The sequence below is a fragment of the Clarias gariepinus genome, chromosome 13, assembly GCF_024256425.1.
Source record: "Clarias gariepinus isolate MV-2021 ecotype Netherlands chromosome 13, CGAR_prim_01v2, whole genome shotgun sequence".
Classification (NCBI taxonomy): domain Eukaryota; kingdom Metazoa; phylum Chordata; class Actinopteri; order Siluriformes; family Clariidae; genus Clarias; species Clarias gariepinus.
This window is the reverse complement of record NC_071112.1, coordinates 20,312,434-20,338,282: the sequence shown is the minus strand read 5'-3', so window position 1 is coordinate 20,338,282 and position 25,849 is coordinate 20,312,434. Positions and strand designations below refer to the sequence as shown.

The 25,849-nt window shown below is 39.2% G+C and overlaps 1 protein-coding gene across 5 annotated transcripts in view; it reads right to left on the bottom strand.

Annotated features, from left to right (window-relative positions):
- dnmt3ab (DNA (cytosine-5-)-methyltransferase 3 alpha b) overlaps positions 1-25,849 on the bottom strand; it is a 60,697-nt gene that overhangs the window by 12,545 nt on the left and 22,303 nt on the right. For 4 of the 5 annotated variants that reach the window (XM_053509349.1, XM_053509351.1, XM_053509350.1 and 1 more), the window contains exons 5-15: positions 24,496-24,542; positions 23,762-23,908; positions 9,017-9,379; positions 8,558-8,716; positions 8,238-8,345; positions 7,980-8,136; positions 7,413-7,562; positions 7,153-7,197; positions 6,025-6,104; positions 3,947-4,059; positions 560-743 (exon numbers count right to left, since the gene is read on the bottom strand). In XM_053509349.1, coding sequence (XP_053365324.1) covers positions 560-743; positions 3,947-4,059; positions 6,025-6,104; positions 7,153-7,197; positions 7,413-7,562; positions 7,980-8,136; positions 8,238-8,345; positions 8,558-8,716; positions 9,017-9,379; positions 23,762-23,908; positions 24,496-24,542 — 1,553 coding nt within the window. The remainder of the gene's footprint in view (positions 1-559; positions 744-3,946; positions 4,060-6,024; positions 6,105-7,152; positions 7,198-7,412; positions 7,563-7,979; positions 8,137-8,237; positions 8,346-8,557; positions 8,717-9,016; positions 9,380-23,761; positions 23,909-24,495; positions 24,543-25,849) is intronic. The other variant, XM_053509353.1, reaches the window with a different exon arrangement.

Below are 25,849 nucleotides of genomic sequence, written 5' to 3'. Positions count from 1 at the left end.
AAGACTATCATGTTTCCTCCGAACCACATGATGCCAGCTACAACTACATCTAAACATTTGGCAGATGTCCTTATCCAGAGCGACTTAATTTTTTTTTTTTATCTCATTATACATGAATACATTATACATTATACATAAGTCCAATGCCTTAATCACTGAGCTACCCCTGTCGCCAGCTGACCACAGCTTTTCAAACTGCTCGCTCATGCACCGTTTGGGGCGGCATAACACACTCGGAGGACAGCGCTATCCGTTTCATCTGCTTGTGTGAGCTCACAGACACCCCTGATTGGCTGTAAAGCCGTGATTAATGTAGAAGCACGAAAGACCTCTCATCCCTCCCCTCTGAGAGAGCTCGTTCAATCAGCTCTCTCTAGACCTCTGGCTGCAAGAGTTTACAGCATCACCAGGGAATCGAACTCGAGATCTCCGGATGATAGGGCGAGCAATTTACGAGAACATTTGTAACATTTAAGAACATATATTCCACAGTTTCTGTTCATTACCAATTATGCCTAATTTTTCTTAATAACTTGTAATTTAGGTGGGTTGCACTTACAAAATCTTGGTCATGGTTATTGGCAAAGAAGTGTTGTAGGCGACTGGGCCAATCAGCTCTGCGTTCCAGCAGGCCGTACTGAGGCTTCTGACCGCACATATAGCAATTCCAAGGGTCCTCCTTTATAGCAGCTTGTGCTGCACCCGGTCCAACTAGCAGATCCACACACTCCACGCAGAAACACCTGCAAAAAACATAGTCTGATAGGTCAATAAATTCTGACGGCATTCTAGACAGCACTGTCTAGACTATGTCAGAATTAGGGCTGCAACTAACGATTATTTTGATAATCGATTAGTTGGGAGATTATGTTTTCGATTAATCGATTAATCGGATAAAACCTAACCACTTCTTTAATTTGATATTTCGCTTATAACTATATATATATATATATATATATAGATATGTGTGTGTGTATATATATATGTGTGTGTATATATATATATATATATATATATATATATATATAAATCAGGGTATTATTTATGTATAAAAATTAACTTTTAAAAATGAAAAAGCCACATATAGAGTTTAATAATCTTTAATTTTGACATTTTAAACCTTAAATGAAATGTAGTATATAATATATACAGTATAAATATATATAGTTTAAAAAATACACTGATGTATTCAGTTGATAAGATATAAACAGCTAAAATAATGTAATTTTGTATAATAAAATTATGTATGCATAAGTAAAACCAGTTAATTACAAGTTAGCTTTGTAGTGGACTATAAAAAAAACTGTAGAAATGCTAATAGTCACAAATGTACTGTTATTTGCATTTGCTGAAAACCACAACAATCACTAAATGTAATATTCTACTGTTATTCGCACCGTGTAATTTAAGCTAATCTAAAGTAGCGCCATTTAACTAATCACTATTGCTCATGAGGTGATTGCGCAATGTGACGCTAGCGAGTAGCACGTGAACAGATCTAGCGCGACTGTCCCGAAGTTAGCAAACAGTTTAAACAAAAGCACTTAAACTTTTACACGATGAAGGGATACAGTTTTTACTGACCCTGCTGACGTTTCGCCAGCCGTAACACCAACATGTTTTTTTTTTTTAAAGTATTCGTGCATGACATGCCATGAAAGCTCGGTCTTGCAGGTTACGTGTAGGTTACCGTCTTCTTAGAGGCGTTTAATGTAAATCACTCCCATACCCTGGAGGACTCGGGGCGCGCGCTTTTTCCTGCAGACGCTTCTGTAACCTCCATTGCGCGAGCGCCTGTGTATCTGTGTATATTTGTGCATCTTGTGGTCGCGCGCCTCAGTGACGTGAGCAGCCCAACTAATCGATAACGGCATTCGTTGACAACGAATTTCATTATCGATAATTATCGATTTTATCGATTAGTTGTTGCAGCTCTAGTCAGAATATACAACAGTAATCAGTAGCTTATCTTTAACATCATTTAATATTAATTAATCTGTATTGCATTGATATCAATACTAACATTGCGTATAGGTACAACTCGCTGATACATTAATACGTAATACCACACTGACTGCCTCTAGTGGCTGCGAACATTGTAGACAAAACATTGTAATGGTAAAAATGAAAAATATATACAGTACATAAAATCCAAAATAAACTATTTGAAGTGTTTTGCTGTAATTAAATACAATAAAAGGTTTGATGTTGACCAGATACAGTATGCTCCAGTTTTTTATCCAGTGACTTTTATTTATCAAAGAAATTAAAAACTTTAGTTTATTTTAGTTTTTTTAAACAAATTTGTTTCTACATGGCCAAAGTTTCCTCACCACCTTTATACATTCTCTTTGTTACATGGCCCCTCATGTTGCATTTAAATTTAAATATAGTGTATAAAGTTATCATTTGTATACGATACAACTCAATCCAAATATTTTACCATCACTGTAAATATTTACATGTATTTCCCCATTTTAAAAATTAATTTGTCTCAGAACCTGTGTGTTTCTCACCCTCACTCACTTATAATGCACACCGGTGAGAATTTGCTGTAATTAACACTAGTATAGCGTATTTCTCCAATTTTTTTTATGATGATTACATGTTGACGTTGATGCTTTCATGCAGCTGAAAATGATTATTTTTTATTATGTTTTTTGGTGAAGGAAGACGAGAACATACAAATATGACTTTGTAAGATCTGGATGTATTTAATCATTAATGTTGCTAATTAAAGCAAAAGCAGACAAAAAATATCATGAGTTCATTTACTTTACTATATCATCCACTCACAATGCGAGTAACCAAACCAACAAGTAGGATAAACCAAAAGAAGTGTTTCCTTATCACATTTACATTTAAGCACTTGGCAGACGCTCTTATCCAGAGCGACTTACATTTTTATCTCATTATACATCTGAGCAGTTGAGGGTTAAGGGCCTTGCTCAAGGGCCCAACAGTGGCAACTTGGTGGTTGTGGGGTTTGAACCGGGGATCTTGGTGGTTGGGGGGTTTGAACCGGGGATCTTCCGAACCGTAGTCCAATGCCTTAACCACTGAGCTACCCCTGCCCGTAGCTCAGTGGTATCACCTTAATCCATAGCACAAGGCTGATATACGCATGAGAGCATGCAGAGGGGGGTCAACGAATTCATGGTCATAAATAGTTCGGAGTTTACTGAACATCCAGTAAACATGCAATGAAACTGTCACATACAGTATGACAGCGCTTTAGTTCAGTGAGCATCGAGATACAGTACATCCCCATCAATCACCAGGGTCTACACTGCCTACTAATCAAGGTGCTTTCTATTAACGCATAGGAGCCCAGACCCATTTCTCCTTTTAGGCCAATTATGGAGGGTATAACACAGACCAAACAGATCACATGGAACACATTTTAAAAGACGCTTTGTATCAACTTGTACTAGAACAGATTTAATATAAATTATGAGATGCTATTAAATCATTACAATCGTTTAATTGGTTGAAACTTCAGTAACACTACTGTTTTTGGAAATTATGTCATGGGGTACACAAATTCACAGACTGTCACATGACTGCACCAAGATGTTCATTAGATTCATAAATTAATGTCAAGAACCAAGCTGATTAAAGAACTTTCCAGAAGAAAGTTCCTATGGGCTACAGATACTGTTTTAAATCAATAACACATTAAATGTAAAGCTTAAACAAAAATAATTCATTGCTAGTACATAACCACGATGTGTAAAAGATGGAAAATAAATTGTTACATGAAGCCACTGTAGATTAGTCATTTCAGTATCGGTATCAGAATCAGTACTGACGAGTCTCAAATGTCATGCACTCATACTCGGTCTGAAATAAAGGTTTCGATGCATCCTTGTATTTGTTTCAACTGGGTAAAAGACCGTTAAGATAAGTGCATTAACATAAACTGAACAGTCTGTGGCAGCTGTACCTGCAGCAGTTATTGTTCCCACACATGAGCACCTCCCTCCCTCCACAGCAGATTGTGCAGTAGGACTGGTATCCATCGTCGTCGTACTGGTACGCACACTCCAAAAAGCAGTTCTGTAATACAGAGGTTAATGCAAAAACTGTGGGGTGTTTGTCTGTGAACAGTCTAGCTAATACACAAAACTAAAATAGGACTATAATATCACAGTTGATGTATTTTATTGATATGTTATATAGTAATATACATTCACTGAGCACTTTGTTGGGAACACCAGTACACCTAATCATTTGTGCATTTATCTAATCAGCCAATCGCGTGGCAGCTGTGCAATGCATAAAATCATGCAGATATGGGCCAGTAGCTTTTTTTCACATTATCCATCAGCATGGGGGAAAATGTGATCTCAGTGATTTTGAACATGGCATGATTTTTGGTGCCAGATGGTCTGGTTTGAGTCTTTCTCTGACTGCTGTTCTCCTGGGATTTTTACACACAGCAGTCTCTGAAGTTTACTTAGAATGGTGCAAGAAAGAAAACTCATCCAGTGAGCATCCATTCTGCAAACAGAAGTGCCTTGTTCATGAGAGGGGCAAACTGAGAATGGACAGACTGGTTCGAGCTACCAGAAAGGCTGCAGTACCTCAGATAACCACTCTGTACAATTATGGTGAACACAAATTCATCTCAGAACGTCGAGACTTGAGGTAGATGGGCTACAACAGCTAAAGACCACGTCAGATTCCACTTCTGTCAGCCAAGAACAGAAAACCTGAGGATGCAGTGTGCATAGGCTCACCACAACCCTGGAAAAATAAAGCCTGGTCTGATAAATCTCAAATTCCAATGAGGGATACAGATGGTAGGGTCAGAATTTGGCATCAACAGCATGAACCCATGGACCCGACCTGCCTTGTGTCAGCGGCCCAGGCTGGCGGAGGTGGTGTAAAGAATGTTTTCTTGGCACACTTTAAGCCAACCAATTATTACGTGAATGCTACCGCCTATTTGAGTATCGATGCTGACCATGTGCATCCCTTCATAGTCACAGTCAACAGCTACTTTGTATGATTATTCACCAAGTTATAAAGCAAAAGTTGTTTCAAACTGGTTTCATTAATAGGACAATAAGTTCTGTGTTCTTTACTGGGCCTGAACCCAACGGAACACCAATGGGATGGGGCTGAACAGGAGGACAGTAGCAGCATAAAAATGAACCTGAAAAATCTACAGGAATTGTGTGATGCAATCATCTCAACATGGACCAGCATCTCATATTTCCAATTAATTATTTTGATACAGTGGTATCTCGGCATACGAACACCTCAGCCTTGTAAAATTTCATCTTACGTACTAAAATTTTGCAAGAAAAATTTGCCTGAGTGTGCAGTACAGGCTGGTGGAGGTGATGTAAAGAAGGCTTCCTGAGCCTACAGACTATATTAGTATTGATGCTGACCATGTGCTTCCTTTCACAGTCAGTCATACACTTTCATACGCACATGCTTCCGGTTGCATGTAATTCGGTAGGTGATCAAAAGCCAAGCAAAGCAAGTTTACATATTTCTTTTGTGGAATGTTTGAAGATTTTGTGTAAGGTTTAATAAAGCACCATGGTTCTCAAGAATGTTATCATGGAGCGCAGCAAGAAAAAAACGAAACCACTTTCAGTTTAGTTATTAAAGCAGCCAGGGCCAAAAGGAATCATAAATTAAGGTTAAGTGTGGTTTAATGTCTAATTATTTTATATTTTACCACATTTACATGTCTTTTCTAAATGTTTTGATTGTTTTTATATGCTAAAAATATAATTATAGTGTTGGGAATTGGTGATATTGGTAATTTTTATCTGCATTTACTGTACATGATTACCTACGGAAAAATGCGTTTTGCTATAAGAAAATTCAGCTTAAGAACTCGCCTCCTTAAACGGATTAAATCTGTATGCCAAGGTACCACTGTATTGCATTAGGAAAGAAATGTTAAAAGATGAAATGAAAAACAGAAGAATGTTCTCAGTGCAACACAGACTTATTGTACAGTGACAATCTACATGCTGATAACAGGAAGCAAGATTTTACCTTACAGCTTTGGCACATTCCTCCACTGAAAAGTGGGTGCTCAAGAGAAACATTCAGGGTTCCACAGGAGATGCAGATGTCTGTGAGAAAGTAAAAAGAAAGTAAGGTCCTGTTTGGTTTCAGTGTCTTACGGCCAATTTATACTTTAATATAAATACTAAATATACTTAAATCTGCAGTTAATTCATATTGATACAGAGAGGGGATCATTTTGCATGCAGAGACATGCTAGTGTGAAAGCTTTCCCACAAGCTAACCATATAACATGTTTTACATCCTTTTGTGCATCAGGTGAACGCTGATAGGTTGGTGAGGAGGTGTCAGTTACTGTACGTTGGGAGAAAAAGTCCAATTCATAATAATCCGGTTTAAACCAGAGAAACACTCTGTCTGAAGCAATTACAATAAAATACTATTCACTGAAATGTCCCCTGATCCAGGGATTCTTCTAAGGAGAAGTTCATGCTGTGATTCTTGTTTTCTGTAATGTGGTCTGTTAAAAACCTTACAGCCTTTCTCGTACTGGTGGCTTTTATAAAGGCTTCTTCTCAATGATTAAAAACTCCGAACAGGGATTATAAAAAAACATGAGCAGGGTTTTTCCCTAGTGTTTCATGTTTGTTGGACTAATGGAGATATGATGACATTACTGTATAATGGATTTGTTTACAAAAGACTACAATCATGATATTTTGCTAATGTGTTTTTGTTAATGTCTGTGAGCCATTTTTAGTCAGCTATAATATTCTGTTTAAATTGCTCATTCTTCTAACAGACTCCCAGTTAACACACAGTGAAGGTGAACTTAAAACGGTGTTTCAATTGTTGTGCTTCAGTACGAGTATACTTATACTGCTGAATACAGATGAGTTAAAAATAAACTTCAGAACTGTCAGAGTTCATCGGCTTTATAATAAATCCCACCAGATATAATTGTCCCAATATACAGTAAATTTAGCTGTGGCTCAGACAACAGCGCCACCTAGAGGACACACTTACGTTACGTGCATGAGCATGAATTCTTCACCTTTTCTAGAATATAAAGCAAAATGTCCTGATGTGCACACAGAACTATAAATCATCCTTTAGTGTTCATGGGAAGCTTGTCAGCAAACACTACATAAATACCTTCAATATTTCTGCATTTCTGCCGCACTTCGTACACAAGTCTCTCTGAAAGGAGAAAAAAAGGCAGAGAAGAACACTAGTAATTAGGACTATCTGATTCTCTGTGTTACATTTACAGCCTAATGTTTACCTTGGATAGCTCAGCAGTTAAGGCTGATAATCCTGATTAGAGGCATGTGCTGATGTGAGAGGTTGGGTGTGTGCGTGTGTGTGTGTGAACTCAATGAACCCTGTGTGACTAAGTGAGAGTGATGGTTCACCTCGGGTTCTCTCGTCGACGATGTCTTTCACCTTGGGCTTCTCTGTGCCTGTGCTTTTACGAGGCCTTTTGGCAGGCGGGGGTGCATAGGCTGCGGCTTCAGGCTCCACCCACATTTCCGGGTACACTTCCTTATATGGATTGCGCTCCTCTGTAAGAGGTCGAGTCAACATATTAGAAAATTTTTAATCAAATTGAAGAATCATAATCTGAATAACAGAAAGTCAGAATATGATTTAGCCTAATGGTTTTAAACCCAGAGCGATTGGCTGCAGAACGCTAGTGTCGGCATTTAAATATACTGTAATAAAAAACAAAAAGACTAAATCAGTTCTCCATACAATTCATAAAAAATTCACAAACACCATAAGACACATGAGGTATGCAGCATCAAGTGTCTCAAAGAAAGCTGTTTTGATCAACAACATGCATGTACGAGGCTGAAAAACAAATATACAACCGATTCTGAGGATTAGACTTCATGTCAGGTATGTGTCTTCACTTGTACAGGAATGTCTTTTAACTACACACTGAATCCCTTTCAAAAGACCATGGTAGTAGCATTTACCTTCTGGAGGCTCCAGGCCCTTGGGGCCAGTGGGCTGGAATCCTGTCATGGCCCAGTCAATCATCTGCTTGTTCTGCATGTCCACCGACTTACAGGTGTCGGTGTCGTCACTCTCAGGACAGGCGAGGAACACTTTTCCTGCTCTACTGCTGGCTACCTAAAAATACGATTTCAGCCGACATGTGTGCTTTTCACGTTTCTGCATAACACTAAATGCAATCTCATTTACAATGCACGCGTGAGCGTTTAAAGTTGTACCTGTAAAACCTCATAGATGGCTTTCTTGTACATTGGTTGTTTGTTGTAAGTTGGCTGGTGAAAAGCACTGCAGAAGTTACTCAAAGGCAACAATTTCTCAACACAGACCTGAAAACAAGGAATATACAGTATGAATATAACATTACCTTTAGGCAGTGATGCACCACTCATTGAAAAATATTTTTAATAATTAAAATATTTGTTTAGGAAGATATTTAAATAAGTAGCATGCCCAGCTTTCCTGGAATCTGGCTCTGGATCTGGACTAAGTTATTTCAGATGAAGTTTTTAAACGTTATAAATGTTTTTGATACACATACCACAGAGAATTTGCCATCACCAAACCACATGACCCATCTGGTTCCCTCGGCAGCTCGGCTTCGGCCGGTCATCCACCATGAGACGATGCGTCCGGGCCACCAAGAAAAACCACGCAGTTTCCCCCACACCAGCTCGCCAATGCCAAAACCTCTGCCATCCTGTACATACCACACAGAACATGACCCAAAAGGAATTCTGTATTAAACTGTGGCTTATACGATCTCTTCTAATTGCTAAGCCATTCATCCTTACTGTAGGGCCACTATTTTATAGATATCATAAGATAACAGCTCTCAGGAAGAAATATGAGGGAAAGCCATATCTCAACAGACATTCAGTCAGAAGTGCTGGCAGGTTCTGATCAATATCTATTAAATTCTGTCCCAAGATCAGATGCTTTAATCCACAATCATCCTTCAATTACAATGATAGTGACAAATGTACACTTGTGCTACTACCTCATATTCAGCCTCTGTGTCGGTGGACTTCGGTGAGGTCTTATCTCCGTCCCCTATAGGCACTGGCTCTGGTGTGGTGGCCACTGTAGGAGAAGCTGGGTCTGTAGGCTGTTGCTGTTGCTGCTGGGCTGGAGGCTGTTGCTGGGCTGGAGGCTGTATTTGTGGTTGTGGTTGAGCTTTGGGAAGAGCTTGGGTTAGTTGCTGCTGTTGCTGTATCGTTGTTGATGGTGGTGGCGGTGGTGGTGGTGGTGCAGTGGTCAGTGGGCTGTTGATGGTGCCACAAGCCGTCTGAGGCTTGGCCTCCACCTCTTCGTGCTCCTCCATCGAGTTCATTATGGACACCAGTTTGGCCTTCTTCTCTGCCTGCAGCACGTGGGACAGGACCAGAGAAGAAACAGAGGTGAAACGCATTCAGCAGAGACAGACTAGATTTGACAGCACCTCCTGAGAATAAGGCGGCTCCATGACGATAATCGCTACGTCTGTTTACACTACAGTAATCCCAGATGCCGAAGCAAATATTTTTAGTTTTCTTGATTAAGAGTGAGCAACTCCCTTTTGAGACGAAGGAAAGTAAAAAAAATATGGAAACAATCCCCCAGATCCCCTAAACAGAAAGCCATTTGTGGCCCCTTTGAAGCCATGACGTTTCTGTTGTGGTTGAGGTGCACGGAAAACAGCATGGTGTAGAGTTCACTGAGTTTGTCGAACCGGACTCATTAGGTCAACAACAGAGGACACGAGCCAAGCCGTGACTTAAGCTGCTCGCAGAAAATCCCCAACAGCTGTGCACATTCTGCAACCTCTCTCTCTCTCTCTCTTTCTGTGTTTCTCTGTTTCTCGCTCTCTCTTTCTCTATAGATTAGTCACTCGCGTGAATCTTTTTTTAATAGTTGTATGCCTTTCTGCTGCCAGCAACCAACATCATCTCAGGTTTCAATCAACACAGATGAAAATTGGCTGAGGCAAGTTTGAAAAGAAGAAGAAAAAGGATTTGCTCATTTGTTTCTATTCCTCTGTTGTTTGCTCACTATATATAGTAAGCTCCAGATTTATTGGCACTTTTGGCAAAGATGTCAAAAGTTACATAACATTTGGTGAGTTTTGTCACACTTAAAATATACAAGTCCTAACCTTTAATTTGATATACAATCACAACTCCTGACTCAAAAATATCAAAAACCACAGTAAAAGGTAAAGAGGGAAGGACACTGAATACATAAGAAGAGCAAATAAGTTCATTTAGGGGGATCAACCTCCCTCCGTTAAATTCAGAGACATGCATCCTACCCAAGAACCTTGAAGAAGCTCACTGCCTGTGATCCTCTAAAGAAGAGATCAAAAAGGTCAAGCTCCTAAACAACAACAAGGAACCAAGCTCAGACAACACACCTGCAGAAAAACTTAGAGGATATTGAATCATCTAGACAAATGCTGTATACCCTGTATGGTAAGATCTTTGGGAAGTAGAAGAAGTGCCTGGGGAATGGAAAGAAGGACATCTGGTAAAGCTACAAAGAAGGGACCTAAGGATTTGTGACAACTACAGGGGAATGCTACTATCTGTACCAGTGTAACCTCACAAAGACTCAAGATAGCAGTAGACGCAAAGCTTAGAGACATCCGAGTTGTATTGGATATAATATACCAACCAAACTGCAATTTTGCAAAATATTCTAGAGCAATTTAAAGAGTTAAAATCATCAGAAATACCCACATATGAGTTCATAGCAGAACTATAGATGAGGACCAGCTCACAAACATCTTTAACATCAAAACAGGGGTAAGGCAATGCTCCCTACTTTCAGCATTGCTGTTCCTCTTAATGTTCAACGACAGTAGATATTGAGACAAGCTACTGAAAGCCGCCAAAACAGTATGCAGTAGGTCTTGTTCTTGCAATTGTATGACCTAAATTTTGTTGATGAAAAGCCCCAAGCCCTTCAGGAGGGAACCTGTATCATATTACTAGGAAGTGAAGTAGAAAGTTTCAGAAGGTTTAGAAACGTGTATATACTGTAGATAAGTATACACAAATCAAGACCTGAATTCGACTAGATAGGGACCATCTGCAGGGCTCAAGACAAAGCTATGTCTTTTCAACTCCAGCATAATGACTTTAATACTCTATGGCTCTAAGACCTGGGAAACAACTTAGAGCTTCCTGAAACACCTGGAGAAGGAGTGTCACAGCTGAGATGGAAAGTGAAGGGTACAAATGGTAAGATCTGGAGGGATTGGTATTGAGCATGATAAGGTAGAAGAACGTTCAGTGTCCCATGCTCCACCCAAGAGTAACAGGTTTAAGGAAATAAATGAATAAGTAAGCAATTGACTGAAGTGAATTATTTCCAAAAAATTAACACAATCATTAAAAATAAAATTTATATGAAAACCACAAACATTTGTATCTCTATAATTAACGCTGCGAGACTGCTCTCAATAACAAGCTGGTTATTTTGCAAGAAAATAACAGTACTGTGCTTTTTTTCCTATAACGCGTGATGAGCTGGGAAATACAGAACAGGTAGCTGAGACCACTCCCCTGTAGATTCTGTATGGGTCAGAATACTGGAACGGAGATGTAACAAACTTGATTGCATAATCATTTTGGGTGGATTTGGATATTTGTTTTGAATTATTTTGAAGCTTTTCATCTAAGACTTCTGCTACTTCATGGAGTTAATGACGCCATGTAACCTAACAATAGTCCCAAAGTCTTTAAAAGAAAAAAAAAACTAAGCAGCACTAAGCTAATCACAAATCCTTTACCATTCTTTACAAAGAGGATCTTTCTTTCATGCCAAACCCATCTTAAGTGTTTGCTAAGTAAGATAAGCCTTTATTTGTCACATACACATTATTGCACAGTAAAATTCTTTCTTTGCGCTTCCCAGCTTGAGCGCTGGGGTCAGAGTGCAAAGTCAGCCATGACACCATGCCCTTGGAACAGACAGGGTTAAGGGCCTTGCTCAAGGGCCAGCAACGGCAGTCTGATGGAATTTGTTGCCAAGATGCTTTATTTTTGTCTCGTCTGACCAAAGAACCCTGTTCCAGCAAAAGTTCCAGCAGTCCCTAGTAAACTCCAGGTGCTTACTTTTGTGGGTAGAATGAAAAGGCTTTCTTCTGGCACGCCTTCAAAATTGTTTTTTAGTATGGAGGTGGTGTCTAATTGGGAATCTGAAGACTTGGTGAACCCAAAATGCTTCTGTAAATCTCCAACTGTGAGACTAAATCTCCAGCCTTCTACTAATTGTGCGGGGGGGAGAGGGGGTGTGTGTGTGTGTGCTTGCATCCTTTTCCAGGCAGGTTCATTACAGCTCCAATTGTTTTACCCTTCCTAATTACTACCCAACAGCAGAAATGGGCTTCTTATTAGAGGTGTAGCTACTGTAGTTTTTGGATTTATTGCCGGATTTATGAGGGTAAACAAATATTTGTCTCATTCCGTTCCTGAAATCTGCTCCATGTTGATGATTGATGTGTTAAACAGTGCATGTGTACTTAAACATGAAGTCACAGATGGACGCTTATGAGTGTTTAATGAAAACACGCAGGTGAACTTTAAAAAGTAGAATATAAATTGGAATATGCTACTTATAGGCAAAAATAGAATGTGGGGTCATAATATAAGACCCCTGGAACAAACAGGGCTAAGGGCCGTGCTCAAGGGCCTAGGGTTGTAGCTTGGTGGAGATGAAGCTTAATAGGAGGTATTGAGATAATACATGTGGAATAACACATATAGCATTAGACAGCGATGAAAAAATTTGTTTAAAAATATTCAACTAGTTTATATGTTAAATACAACGACTAAGCTTTGACTACACTTGGCATCTTCTTAACCGCCTTCATGTAGGGAACGTCACCAAAGGTGCACTTTCTTATTTGTATTTTTGAGTTTAAGTTGCCTTGCTGAACACTTCTCCTAAACACTAAATTGTGTAATACTTGTTCATTTAATTTTATCTCTAAAGCTGATCCTTAAGTAAGTAACTTGGCCTTAACTATACTATGTATTTTTGTCTTAAAAACAAAGTTGAAACCACAGACTTTTATCAAAAGTCCCTCAAAACTATGAAAATATATTTAGTCTAGCGTGTCCAAACTTTATATTGGTAGTCGTGTGGGTGTCAGAAAGGGAGAGGAAGGGGGAAAAGAAGAAAAGAAGAAGAAGAGGAAGAAGAAGAAGAAGAAGAGGGGGTGATGATGTGGAGTAGAAACATGTGGCCTCCACTTTAGTTTATAAATATCTGTTGAGCTTCCCTGTCTGCTTCAAAGCACTAGGCCATATGCTCTAAAATGTTCGGCAGGCTCTCAACAGAGACTGTAGGTTTTTTCTGAGAGTCTTTGTCTGGACGTGCACGCATATGTTGGTTTTGTAAACATAAAAGTAAGTCAGGTACACGCGAAAGTATTAAGAAGAACAATCTACAGTGTGAGCCATTATCAAACCCAAATATTTCGCCAAATATTCGCCATTATTGTTCAGAATGTATAGATCTTGTGAATCTGTGATGCAATAAACCATTTCTATAAGAAGAAAATAATGCAGAGTGAAGTTGCACGTGGTGAAGAAAGCCTTAAATCGGGAAAACACCCCCATTTTGTTGCCTGCTGCCCTAAGAATAAAGGAATGGAGGAATTTTGCAAAGTAGGGAGAAAAAACGTATTATGCCTGCTTTCTCCAGTAGAGGAAAAGAAGGGGTTATTTATCTAGAAATCAACTGAAAACTAACCGCCCCCCCCAACACCCCCTGCTCACAGCATTGGGAAGTGAAGGAGAGTGAGGTGGCTATAAGAAGTCGGGGTTTGTTTCTGGACGTCTTCCCAGTTGTAAATGCCCCCTTCTCAGGGGCCTCACTGCGGGAAGAGTTTCACTCTCCAAATCACAGGAGAGGAGGAGGGGCGGCATGGAGGGCGGAGGGATATGGAAGTACAGTACAGTACAGTCTTTATCACACACACTCACACACACTAACAGCTTTGGCAAGACTACGGCATCTGTGCCGCAAGTCGTGTGTGAGGCAAAAATCAAGCAAAATTTGTCTGTATTGCTAGTAAGCACTGCTGATGACATCACAAATAAAATAAATTAGATCAGAGTAGAGGTCAAAACACAGAAAGGCTGCTGTCTGATGAAAGATTTTTTTTTTTTCCCCGTACTACACTCAAACACGTGGTGGAGACTTGTTCATATCATAACACTGTGTCTTGTCTCTCAGTGCTCATGGGCTAAAAGCAGTGATGAAAGGCCCAAGAAGGCAACAGGGCCAATCAGTTCTGATAATGGAGCCCAGCCCGCTCTCTGGATAAAAAGATCATCCCTGAGGCAATGCCACACACACATACACACACACTCCCACACAGGAACCCTCAGCCTGAACGAACACTATCTCCATAATTTCATGGTGTGCCTTCAAAGTAATATGAGTCTAACGTACAATGCATTTTAATAAAGACAAATAGATTAACGAGGGAAATGAAGTGACCCGTACTATGAGGTTCCACTCTCTTCAGGCACACTACGGAGGTCACAGTGCAGACTACAACCAGTTTGTACTACGGATAGTAAAAATCTATGTGATCGAGGCTACAGAAAATCATGCTGAATTATTGTTTATTGGTAATGTCTGAAACGGTTCTGGCAATCACACAATCACACTTCTGTACACAATCAGCATCACTAAAGTGAGATATTAAGGTATGTGATACAAGACCCATCTCTCTGGTGGAGCCAAATGTCTGTTGTAAGCTAGTGCTCTTCTCTAGAAAAATGTCGAATCTGGCTCTATTCTTAAAAAACCAAGCAGACAATCTCATAATCTAAACATACTGTATTATGTTGGGGCATTTTATGGGTTACATCATGACTTCAAAACAAACATGTAATTATCTGAATCTATACAAAGATAATAAAATTTATCTCACGATATATTCAACACGTCTTCCCTGAAGTAACTAAATCAGCTTAATATTCATGCTTTGTTTGATTGCAATCGCAAATGTAAAGAATAAATCATGCTAATAAATCATGCTGCGACATGCTGTAATAGAGTAATAATCAGCACCTTGGTGGTGTGTCAAAGCCAACTAAAAAAAAGTACTGAAAGTTGTGTTTTTTTCTTAAACATAATGTTCTGACATGTTTTATCCGTCTTATATAACATTAATTAGTCACCTATTACAAATGTTCATTTGTTTATGTAACTGTTTGGAGTCACATCTGCAAAACGAGTTAGTTCCTGATATCCTTTACATTAACAGCATTCATAAGCAAAGATTACCTCATCAGAACTGAAGTTAATAAGCTGTGAAAATAATCAACTTTTCATATTTGGCTGTCAAAACATGATGCTAATTTGCCAATGTTATGGGCGTTGATCCTCAAACATAACAGTGACGACACGAACAAACAAATATTACAGTAAAATTATTTGGGAGGTAAGATGCACACACCACTGTAATATTTCCTGAAAGAACTTTGAACAGAGAGGTAACATTACGACACTAAGAGATGTGTTACATGAGGTACGTGCAATGTGTCTGGGAAGCTGTTGTGTTCATCCCGTTTTCCTATCGGAATTCTTAACCCTGTTCGAAACTTAAGGGACCATTTTGGTCAGACGTGCCAAACAATGTTAAACGCTCCAAATAAAGGCTCAAATAAAATATCATTGTTTTGAGGTTGTATTTTGAAGGTTGTGTTTGGGTCATTCATTCAAGGTTGAAAAAGTATCTACATCATTTTATTAAAGTCATTTTATCTTTAAATACATCATCGCAACATAGCTATAACCAAATAACAATGATCATCCAACATTGCGGTTCCTGCTTAAATACTTTTCTGTAGCTGAAAACTTATGAATCACTACAAAGTTGACACTAGCGAATGTCAAATTTCAGTGTCACCACATTAAAAACTATACATTTTTTTCTCCGTTAAAAAAAAAAAAAAAAAACGAAGAAGAAGAATATAAAGCAATGATTTGGATTACAGTCTGCGTTTGTTTTGAAGATGAGCAAACATCAGTCACTACACACACCAAACTGATCATCTGTGTAAAAGCTCAGCACAATACAAGGAAGATGCCATTGGAAAAACTGTTCAAAGCTTCCTCTGGCTGTGTGAAATTGAAATTTGACATTCCTGTGGAGTATGAATTGCCATCATCATCATTATGTGACAATCGCATTTAATTTGATGTGACCTCTGTGAAGAGGCCGAACAAAGCGCCCTCACTTCTTGGCCTCTGGAGAGCACAGGGACACAGGATGCATCTGGCCTCCATTGTGGAATGCCCTTTAAAGAACTCCAGCAATTAGGAGCCTTACAGAGGTCAGCCATGCGAAAAGAAACCAAACCAAGATCTACTAAAGAATTAATTTCAAACACTCCTTCTTATTATCCCCTTCGCTTCTTTTGTTCCTAAATTCAGGTATTTCACTTTATTAATTTGCAAAATATTAGGCTTAAAGGAGTCAGGCAGGATTAAAAACCTGGCCATGTTTGTGCTGCGAGCCTTGACCCACAGCTCTGGCAGTGCGCATACGCCATGCAGGTTCACTGGGTTCGTTCTCGCCATTTACATATTCTTAAAAAGACAGGCACCACATTTCCGCTTCAGCACAAGCCAGAGTGAAAGATAATATTTACATGCTTATACCATTTCTTCCCGGAATCCAGAACAAGAGATAAGCTTATCGGTATTGCTTAAATCAACAACAACTGCACTAAAACTGCACATATTTTTTTCAAATCTCATGACATTCAGCAGAAATGTACATCATTACTTTGCATATTTTGCAGCTTGTTGCTTTAAACAGACATAGGCAAAAAAAAAAAAAGCATTATCAACCAGCATGTAACATCTAAACTTCTGAGCAGTTGTATGCAAAATGCCAGCAGAAACTTTGAAAGAGACTGCAGCAGAGACACTGAAACAGGAAATACTTTGAGCATGCGGCGATCCCCCGCGATCACATACAGTCAAACAAATCTACTTTTTTTTTTTCCTGCGGACTCCGGCGTACGCCTGAGCTCCCTCCTCTCCGAACTGAAAGAGACGGGTTTCCTTTAAGCCACCAAGAGCAGATGGTCCATAACAAGTCTTCTGGAAATACCTGAAGTCAGCATAATTCCTCTCCTAGCATAGTCTACTTAAACCTGCATGCTGCCCCCCTACACACACACACACACGTACACACACACACACACACACACACACACACACACACACACACGCACACAGCACTATCAACAACAAACAACCCAGCCGACCTACCCATGCAGGCTTGCGCTCAGCACTTTAAATCCAACGTGTGTCTCTCAGGCTTTTTTTTTCCCTTGCCCCCACTCTCGGGTTAGAAGAGACCACTCCAAAAAAAAAAAAAAAAGAGGAGCAAGGAAAAAAATAGAAAGCATGAACATTTCTTTGTCTGGGAATTCAGGGTCAGGTGGTTGTCGACAGGAATTCTGGTTGGCTAGAGAGGACTTGCAAAGTGTTGGCAGGCAGCCAGGAGGCTGTCTTGCAAGGAGCGCTGGAAACTTGCTGCAAACCTCATCTTCACCCTTATATCCATAGCACTGGGTTCATTTCCATAGTAGAGAGGAGGGACGGGGAGAAGTGAAGATGGAAAAAAAAAGGCGTGAGGAGGAAGAACTGGCAGTAAATCTGCATACTTACTTCAACAAAAACATTCTTGACATCTGTCACATGCTCAATTCACTCCCAGTTCAGTACTTTTACACCAGAACTAGTAGTTCAACAAAAACTCCACAAAACCCACAACACACTGCTAACACCCAGGAAGAAGAAGCACCTCGACATTCCCAGTCAATTGTGTTTTGAACTAATTTTGCGCAGAAAATACAGCTTCAATCAAGCGGAATAATGGACTAAAATATGGGCTCTTCTACAAAATGCTTACCTAGAGAAAAAGAGAGGGAGAAAACATACCCTGACTTGACCCGATGGGTAATTCCAAGCGTCTGTGTCTATGCGTGTGTGTGTGTATGTGTATGTGTGTGCCTGCTTCACTGGAATGTTACGACGATTACGAGACAACTGCCTGTCCTGCTAATTTGGCAATATTTTCAGCAGCTCTGACATTTTTATGGTTTCTCCTTGGTCCTGCTTGGACAAAGGGCAAAGGGGGTAGGGAAAAAGCTTGGGGGAGCAGCCGTCCAATAGTAGTCCCCATTCGGTTGCCATGGAGACAGAAAATTATGTAACACGGAGGCTCTCACTGTACCCTGCATTACTAGAAGGAGAAATGTCTCTTGCCAGCAAAAGACTGGAAAGACATTGGAAAGATGCCCTACAAGTGACTGCCTGCATACACCATGATCCGCTTAAAGGAGAAATCTACCATGCTCAGTAATAATTCTAATTTTGCAACAGTTTGTTGTGGTTGACTAATTCGGTTGGGCTGATATTTACAGTAACAGCACTGTTATTTTCACTTTTTCATCACTCACTCGTACTGTATGCGACTGCCATTTTCAGTTTTGGAAATAGTTAAAAGTGTTACTACGCCTGCTGCAGGCTGTCAGTCAGTTTGTCTGTTACCATGGCAACACCAAGTGCTCTATCCAGCTGTGATTTGGAGAAATATTTTTTTGTTGTTGACAGAACAATAATAAATAAAATATTTAGGTATACTGAGTTTGAAATGTCACTTACTATATGGATATTCATTTCTTCTTGTCTAAAAGTGCTATCACATTTTGTTATGCTATAGTTCACCTGCAGCCACGTGCCGAGGGACGAATCACAGCCTTGCCGTCATTTAGTAACAGCACTTTTGTTTTGTCAATGAGTCTGTTATTGCTCTTGCTGACTTTAATATTTAATACTCAATGGTGTTCAAGGTTTATTTTAGTATGAATCTATCAGTTGCTTTAAACAGTTTCCTCTAATAAATCCAATGCCATGTGACTGCACACTTGACTGGTGCTTCATTTTCACCTAATGTCTCCTGTACAACATCAATTTTTTTATCCTTTATCATGTCTTACTTTCCCATCTGTACACTGCTTCATACAGTACGGTTACATGCTAATACCCCCCAGTTTACTCTTTGCCCGTGAATACTGTATGCGAACACAAATTTGAGAAAAATACCCTGCTTTATGTCCTTTTCAATTGTTGTGTTTGCCAAGGCTTAAACGAGCCCATGAGACTTTCATGTGACCTCAAAGGAAGATTTAGAATGTATATAGAAAATAATAGACACTAAATAGAGACATTTGGCAAAATGAGGCTAAACAGAGAAACAATGCATTATCTGTGTGGTCTTTCAGCTAGAGCATTAACATGCACACGTTGGGGATCTCTCAGACTCATTGCAACTTGTTCAAGAAAGAGTAAAATATGAGACCTTTAACGAAAAACTGTGAAATCTGATATAACAGAGATAATTGAGAAATCTTATCCATATCTAATTCCAATTAAATGTTATCATAATTACATAATTACTATTCCTCTTATTCCCCTTATACCATCAGCATGACACAACCACAATTTACTCATAAAAATAGAAACTATATTTAAAAAATACCCTGAGGACACCTGACCATCACACCACTTGTCCTTAAACACCCCATTTCACAACCATTCACACTTTCACTGCTATAACAGCCTCCACTCTTTTGGAAAGGCTTTCAACTAGAATTTATAGCGGCTATGGCACGAATGTACAAATCATTCCCTGGAGGGTCAGTGTCCAGCAATGTCCAGTGTCCAGTACCCTTTCAGCCACATGTCAAAAGAAAAAGCCTAGCACACTGTCTGAGGTCCAGGTCACCCCAAAGGGTATCATGGCTTTGTCTTAATTTGTGGGTGAGGTGGTGTCCACATACTTTCGGATATATAGTGTATGTGTAAGTTTAAACGTGCAATATCAATGAAAAGTTTGAAAGCACTATCATCTTTTTCTTTTCTATTTTTATTTTCTACAATATAGAACAATACTGATGACATCAAACTATGCAAACTAGGAAATAACACATGGAATTATCTAAATAAAGAGAAACAACAGTCCATCCTTAATTTAAGACATGAAGATTAAAGATCCAAAAAACTTTGCAATAACTTCAGATAACAGAATCCTTAATGAAGTCCATCAAATACTATGTTGAAACTGACTCTCATGAGGACCGGCACAGAAACACAGGGCCAAGACTTACCTCTACGGCAGAAGTGAAGCTTATTTAGAACCTCAGGTTAGTGCCTACAAGAATGCTTCGCAGAGCTCAAACAGCACACACATCTCAACATTAGTTGCTTAAAGATTGTATAATCTTATGGATGCCTCAGGTGACCCACTGACTTAAAACTATTGACTGGGTTTGCATTTGGCGTGTTTCGAGGTTGTCGCTTCCTAGGCATCATAACAACTGCATGTGCATACACCACAGTAACTAAAGCATTGACGAAAAATTACTAGAGGAACTTGGACCCAAGATTATCAGTTGAACATCTCATAATGACAGCTTAATAATGATTAAGTATCCATTCTTCCCTCTGTGGTATCCAATTATTGATTTCCAGTTATTACTCTTTTTCTCCGGGTGGAGAACAACTTAGTCCTATGGCAAAGCTAGTAAGGAACAACACTTAATGGACCATGCTGTCAGAAGAAAATAACAACGTGCTTTGAAGCAGACCGCACATGACAAGTGGATTATTTCCAATTTGACCCAAAGTGTGATTCCACCTGCACCAAAGTGCTATGGTATTGATTAGAGATGGGCAAAAAAAATCAATTCAGTCAAATTCTTTTATGTGGTGATTTTTTTTTTACATTTATAATAGAGATTAACAGGTTCATCGGCCAGTGCCCAGAACTGGCTGGTTTTTAGTTTGATTGGCCATGACCGGTGGTCAAACAAACCATTCTGAACTGAGACAACAGAAACACATTTTTCTGGCGTTACATTATCAAAAATCGCATATGTTAAAAGCCTCCAATCTGCCTTTTTCTCTGAAGCAAATTAGTCTCAAAACTGCTCATCACTATCACTTCTTTTTACAAGTCTTAAAATACAGCGAGTGCTAATTAGTCAACAATCGTGTGTGTTAGAAACCCAGAATGCCCAAGTGCTACAAAACATTTCATGTCATGATACTTATAAAAGCAGAACTTTAATGTAGGTATTGTGATAATATCATATGGGTGATTCCCCTCCCTCGTATTGATTAGATTATCAGTCAATGTATTCATTTTTTACCACTCATTAGTGTTGCACATCATACCGGTACTAAAAAAGTACCACAGTACTAGAGTTGTAAAAACAGGTCTATGCCAGCATTTTAAAATAATTAACACTTTTACTACGCCAATGTCTATCAGGGTAATAGAACTCTGTCTGATTCACAATGCAGACAGCAGTGATTTGTGTGATGTAGCTGGAAAAAAGTGTATGTGGATGTAAGTTGATACTGTATGTAGCTTGTAATATAAATCGCAAACAAAGGTTGAGAAAGCAAAGCACTTGTTTTTGTGTTCTCTAGACTTCAAGATCGTAGTAGCAAATAAAAAAAAAGGGAAGTGAAATAAAGTGATATTTTAGTTTAAAAGTGGGTTAAAAAATGCATTTATCTAAACATATCAGCCCTGTTATGCAAGCAATGTTTTAAAGTGTAGAAAGACTCATTTTATATCTGTTCATTCACTGCGCATTTCAGAATCTCTTCCATTTTTTAAGAAATACACACAAAAAAAGATATAATGTGTGTTGAACCACTCTGGAGTGAACAGAAAAACAAAAACAGCTAAATATGTTAAAGGCTGATAAACGCTGCTGAATCTACTCGCACAGAAATCCTGAGATCACCAGGGAAAGTTAGGGAGCATCTGAAATGTCTGTGACAGGTGCAACTTATTGTATAGGACTCTATCAAAATTATTGTTGTGTACATCGCAGGTAATCTATCGTAATAACATGTTGAGATACAAGTTAAATACAGGAATTATTTATTTTTTATAGCATACTCACCGGCCACTTCATTAGGGACACCATGCTAGTACCAATGTTGCATTTAAAACTGCCTTAATTCTCTGTGGCATGGATTCAAGAAGGTGCTGAAAATATTTATTAAATATTTCGGTCCATATTGACATGACAATTTGGCATCCACATGAAATTGTGAACTTTCCAACCGAATATCGCAGCAGAAATCGAGACTTCTCAGGCCAGGCAACGTTTTTCTAATCTTCTATTGTTCAATTCTGGTAAGTCCATGTGAACTCTGGCCTTAAAATTCCTGTTTATAGCTAACAAAAACAGCATCCAGTGTGGTCTTATGCCGCTGTAGCCCAGCTGTTTCAATGTTTGAAGTGTTACGAGTTCAGGGATGCTCTTCAGCATACCTCGGTTGTAATCAGATGTTATTTAAGTTACTGCTGCCTTTCTTTTAGCGTAAACTAGCCTGGCCAATCTCCTCTGACTTCAAGCATCAACAAGGCATTTTTACCCAGAGAACTGCTGCTCACTGGATATACAGTATATATAATATAATATAATATAATATAATATAATATAATATATATACTTTTTTTCCTAGACTATTCTTAACAGCCACACAATATTTTTCCTCATTTTGAATCGTCTTGACCGTGTCTACATGCCTCAATGCATTTTGTTGCTGACATGAGACTGGCTGATTAGATATTACCGTTAACACGCAGCTAAATATATCTAGTGAGTGTACTGTATATAATGATAGACCTTTATTTTATATATAAATAAATAGAAATCAAGTGATTTACACTAGATTTTACTTTATTATTTCCATTAAAGACAACTTAAGTTTGACCTGACAATATGATATAACATAAGCATACATTATGATGTTTCTAATCAGTCTCATCAGAATGTTTTCTATAGTTTTATATCTCACAAACTAATTAGGTCATTAGGACAATCATTTGTCTATCTCATTCTTTTCAGCTACAGAAGTCTTTGGGGCAGAGAGAAGGCATTAAAACGTATTGAAATTCATGAGTTTCAGTATCTAAAGAAAAATTTCGGCAGCATGACAATACTACAGCTTATGGTAATATTTAATATTAAAGAATATTTATGAGACAAGTTAGTTCCTGCCATCACTAGCGGTACATCACAGAGTCACATGCTTGCTAACTTCTCCTGTATTCTTTCTCCTGCGATGAGACAACTGGGGCAAAGTGAAAGCAGAAAGCACAAACTCCATTGTCCTAAAGACGTAAAAATGTGCTGTTGAGATGTCCCCAAACAGACAGCTTCAGGACATCAACAGCTTAGAGTTTTTCTTGATTGAACAAGTTTTTGTTAACCTGTTTATTATCAGCATTAGATGATGCATAGCTTCCCACTATACGAGCTGGTGCTATAGGAGTGATGTCACGCTGTTACAGAACACAATCCAGAGTTTGATATGCTGTACAGCAATTTGTATCGATCACTACACACATCTAATGTGCATTAAACACGGCATGGGCTTTAAGTTTGGTAAAACTGCTCATGAAATAAATGGTACCTTCAGATGAGTCATCAAATACACTTGGCTTTCATATGGGTTTTTTTTCCCCCTCAATCTCAAGCTCTCTGTAGGAATAAGTTCTTGGGTTGTATCAAATATCTCTGACTTTTAATGCTGGCCTAATATCAGCTTTTGCCTTTCCCATATTCTAACCGATACATCAGAACGCATGTGAGTTGGTCCTGCTTTTCTACCTCCCTGTCCCTCCAGTACTCACCTCCATCTTCCACTTGGCCAGCAACTCCTCCCTGGTCCTCTTGCTAATGTAATAAGGGTCACCGGCCTGGAAGGTTACTCTGGGCATGGGTCTCTGGCGCAGACTGATTTCCCAGCCCACTCCCCCACGTAGCCTGCCTCGATCTCCCTGTTTAATGGGACAAATAGGAAAAAAAAGAAAAGGAAAAAAAAATAACCGCTTGTTTAATTCACTCACCTTATCTTTCTGTGCTAACGATAAAAGAGGGAGGGAAGCTGGTGTTTTGTTTTGTTTTTCTGACATCATACAGGGGGAATCTGTTTGCTGGAGGTTTCGGTGTGGGAAGAAAAAAAGACCAGAGAGCTGGGCAGTCCACAGAGTGTGTGAGCACTCAAGACAGGGAGCTACACTGGTTGGCCTGTCTTCCTATGTCACCTCAGCCAGCCACAGCTTGCAAAGGAACAGGACTTTCCATTCGACTGGAGGACCAAGTGTATTTGATATTTCAAAGCTAGTAGCCATCAGGGTACCATTTCTTTCACAACTACCCCATTTCAGCAGAATAGATTTGTAACTGTTTTTGTAATCATGCAACTAGAAACCTCTTCACTGCAGACGGCATATTGGAAAGAAAAAAAAAAAAAAACAATGTAGTGGAACATATTGTATACATAGACACATGTATACAATTAGCAGATAAACAATATACACACAGAGGTAGAGGACGGATGGACCACACCATGAGAATTCCATACCTCATTCTTCGAAGAGTCCCCGATCTCGTCCTCTTGGTGCTCGACATCTAGAGAGAGAGACACAACCGCACAAGAAGAAATCATTACCGCAAAAGCACCTCAATAGTCCGTGCAGATGTTTTCAACTGGAAATCGATATCTCTTTGGAAATGTAATGTCTCCCGGTAGGTCTTTTATATAATGATATAGAGATTAAAACACTCTTTATATATATTCCACACATGCACAGCTGGAAAAATACTACAGCATGACAGACCTTTACTTTAAACAACATTGAAGATTAAAAAAGAAGTTGTCATTAGACTCATCTGTCTAAAAAGAAAATACATAATACATATTATTTAAAATCATATGAAAATTTTTATACAAGAAACAGAAACAGTGGCTGCATAGTGTGTGTGTTAACTTGAAAAATTAAAGAAATTAACTACTGAAAAAAAGTGATTTGGATGTGCTTAAGCTGCAGCAGTACTGCCTGACATAAAGCAGAAAAGCCTCATGGTGTGTATGTGTGTGTGCATGTTGCAAGCTACAGTACATATAGCAGCTACTTTAGCTCATATTTTGCTGCCTGTAAGCAAAATTCTTTTCCAGTAACCTTTGAGCTGCTTTGGCATTTTAATGCTCTGTTCAGAACATGTGGAAAAGTCATTTTGGAGCTAATTCAGTCTGTAAAGCACTTTTCGTCATGTACAAGTAACAGCATTGCTGCGATTTAAAACTTTCAATTTCTATAATACCTCCATCGCGGAATTAAGTGCCACTTCATGTATTCTCGTTATAGCGTTCGTTTTGAAAGGTTATGGTCGTACGGAAGTGTTCAGTCCGGATCTATATCATCCAGTTCTCTCCTAGCAGCTCAACAGACCTGAGTGTATGCCAGGTACGTGGGCTCAAATGACAATGAGCAACGAGGGTCATTAACATCGTGAAGCTCCAGACGCATTCTGAAGTGTCAGGCTACCTGGATGAACCTGGTCGCTATAGGCTCGGTGACTGAGACAAGAAAACTGTGTGACTCAGAAAGTTGTGATTGAGGCTGATGGAAGCGGGAGGTTAGAGAGTGTGAGCCAGAGTGGTGATGAGTATGGGTGGAGGCCAGGTTTACTTTGGCTTTGCTCACACTCCTGACCCTACATCTCCTCGTGCTGAGGCTCCACAGCTGCGTGCTATTAGCCCCTGTCCGTCCCTCCCTACCCCCACTGCCTGCTGCACACTAACCTAGCATACAGAGCAGCCCGGGCTGAACACATCTGTAGCCAGCGGACTCGTAAAAAAAGCTAAACTTTTATATTCCACCAAGGTCCGTTGCTAACTAATGATTAGGAGATTTCTTTAAAACTTGGACACCGTT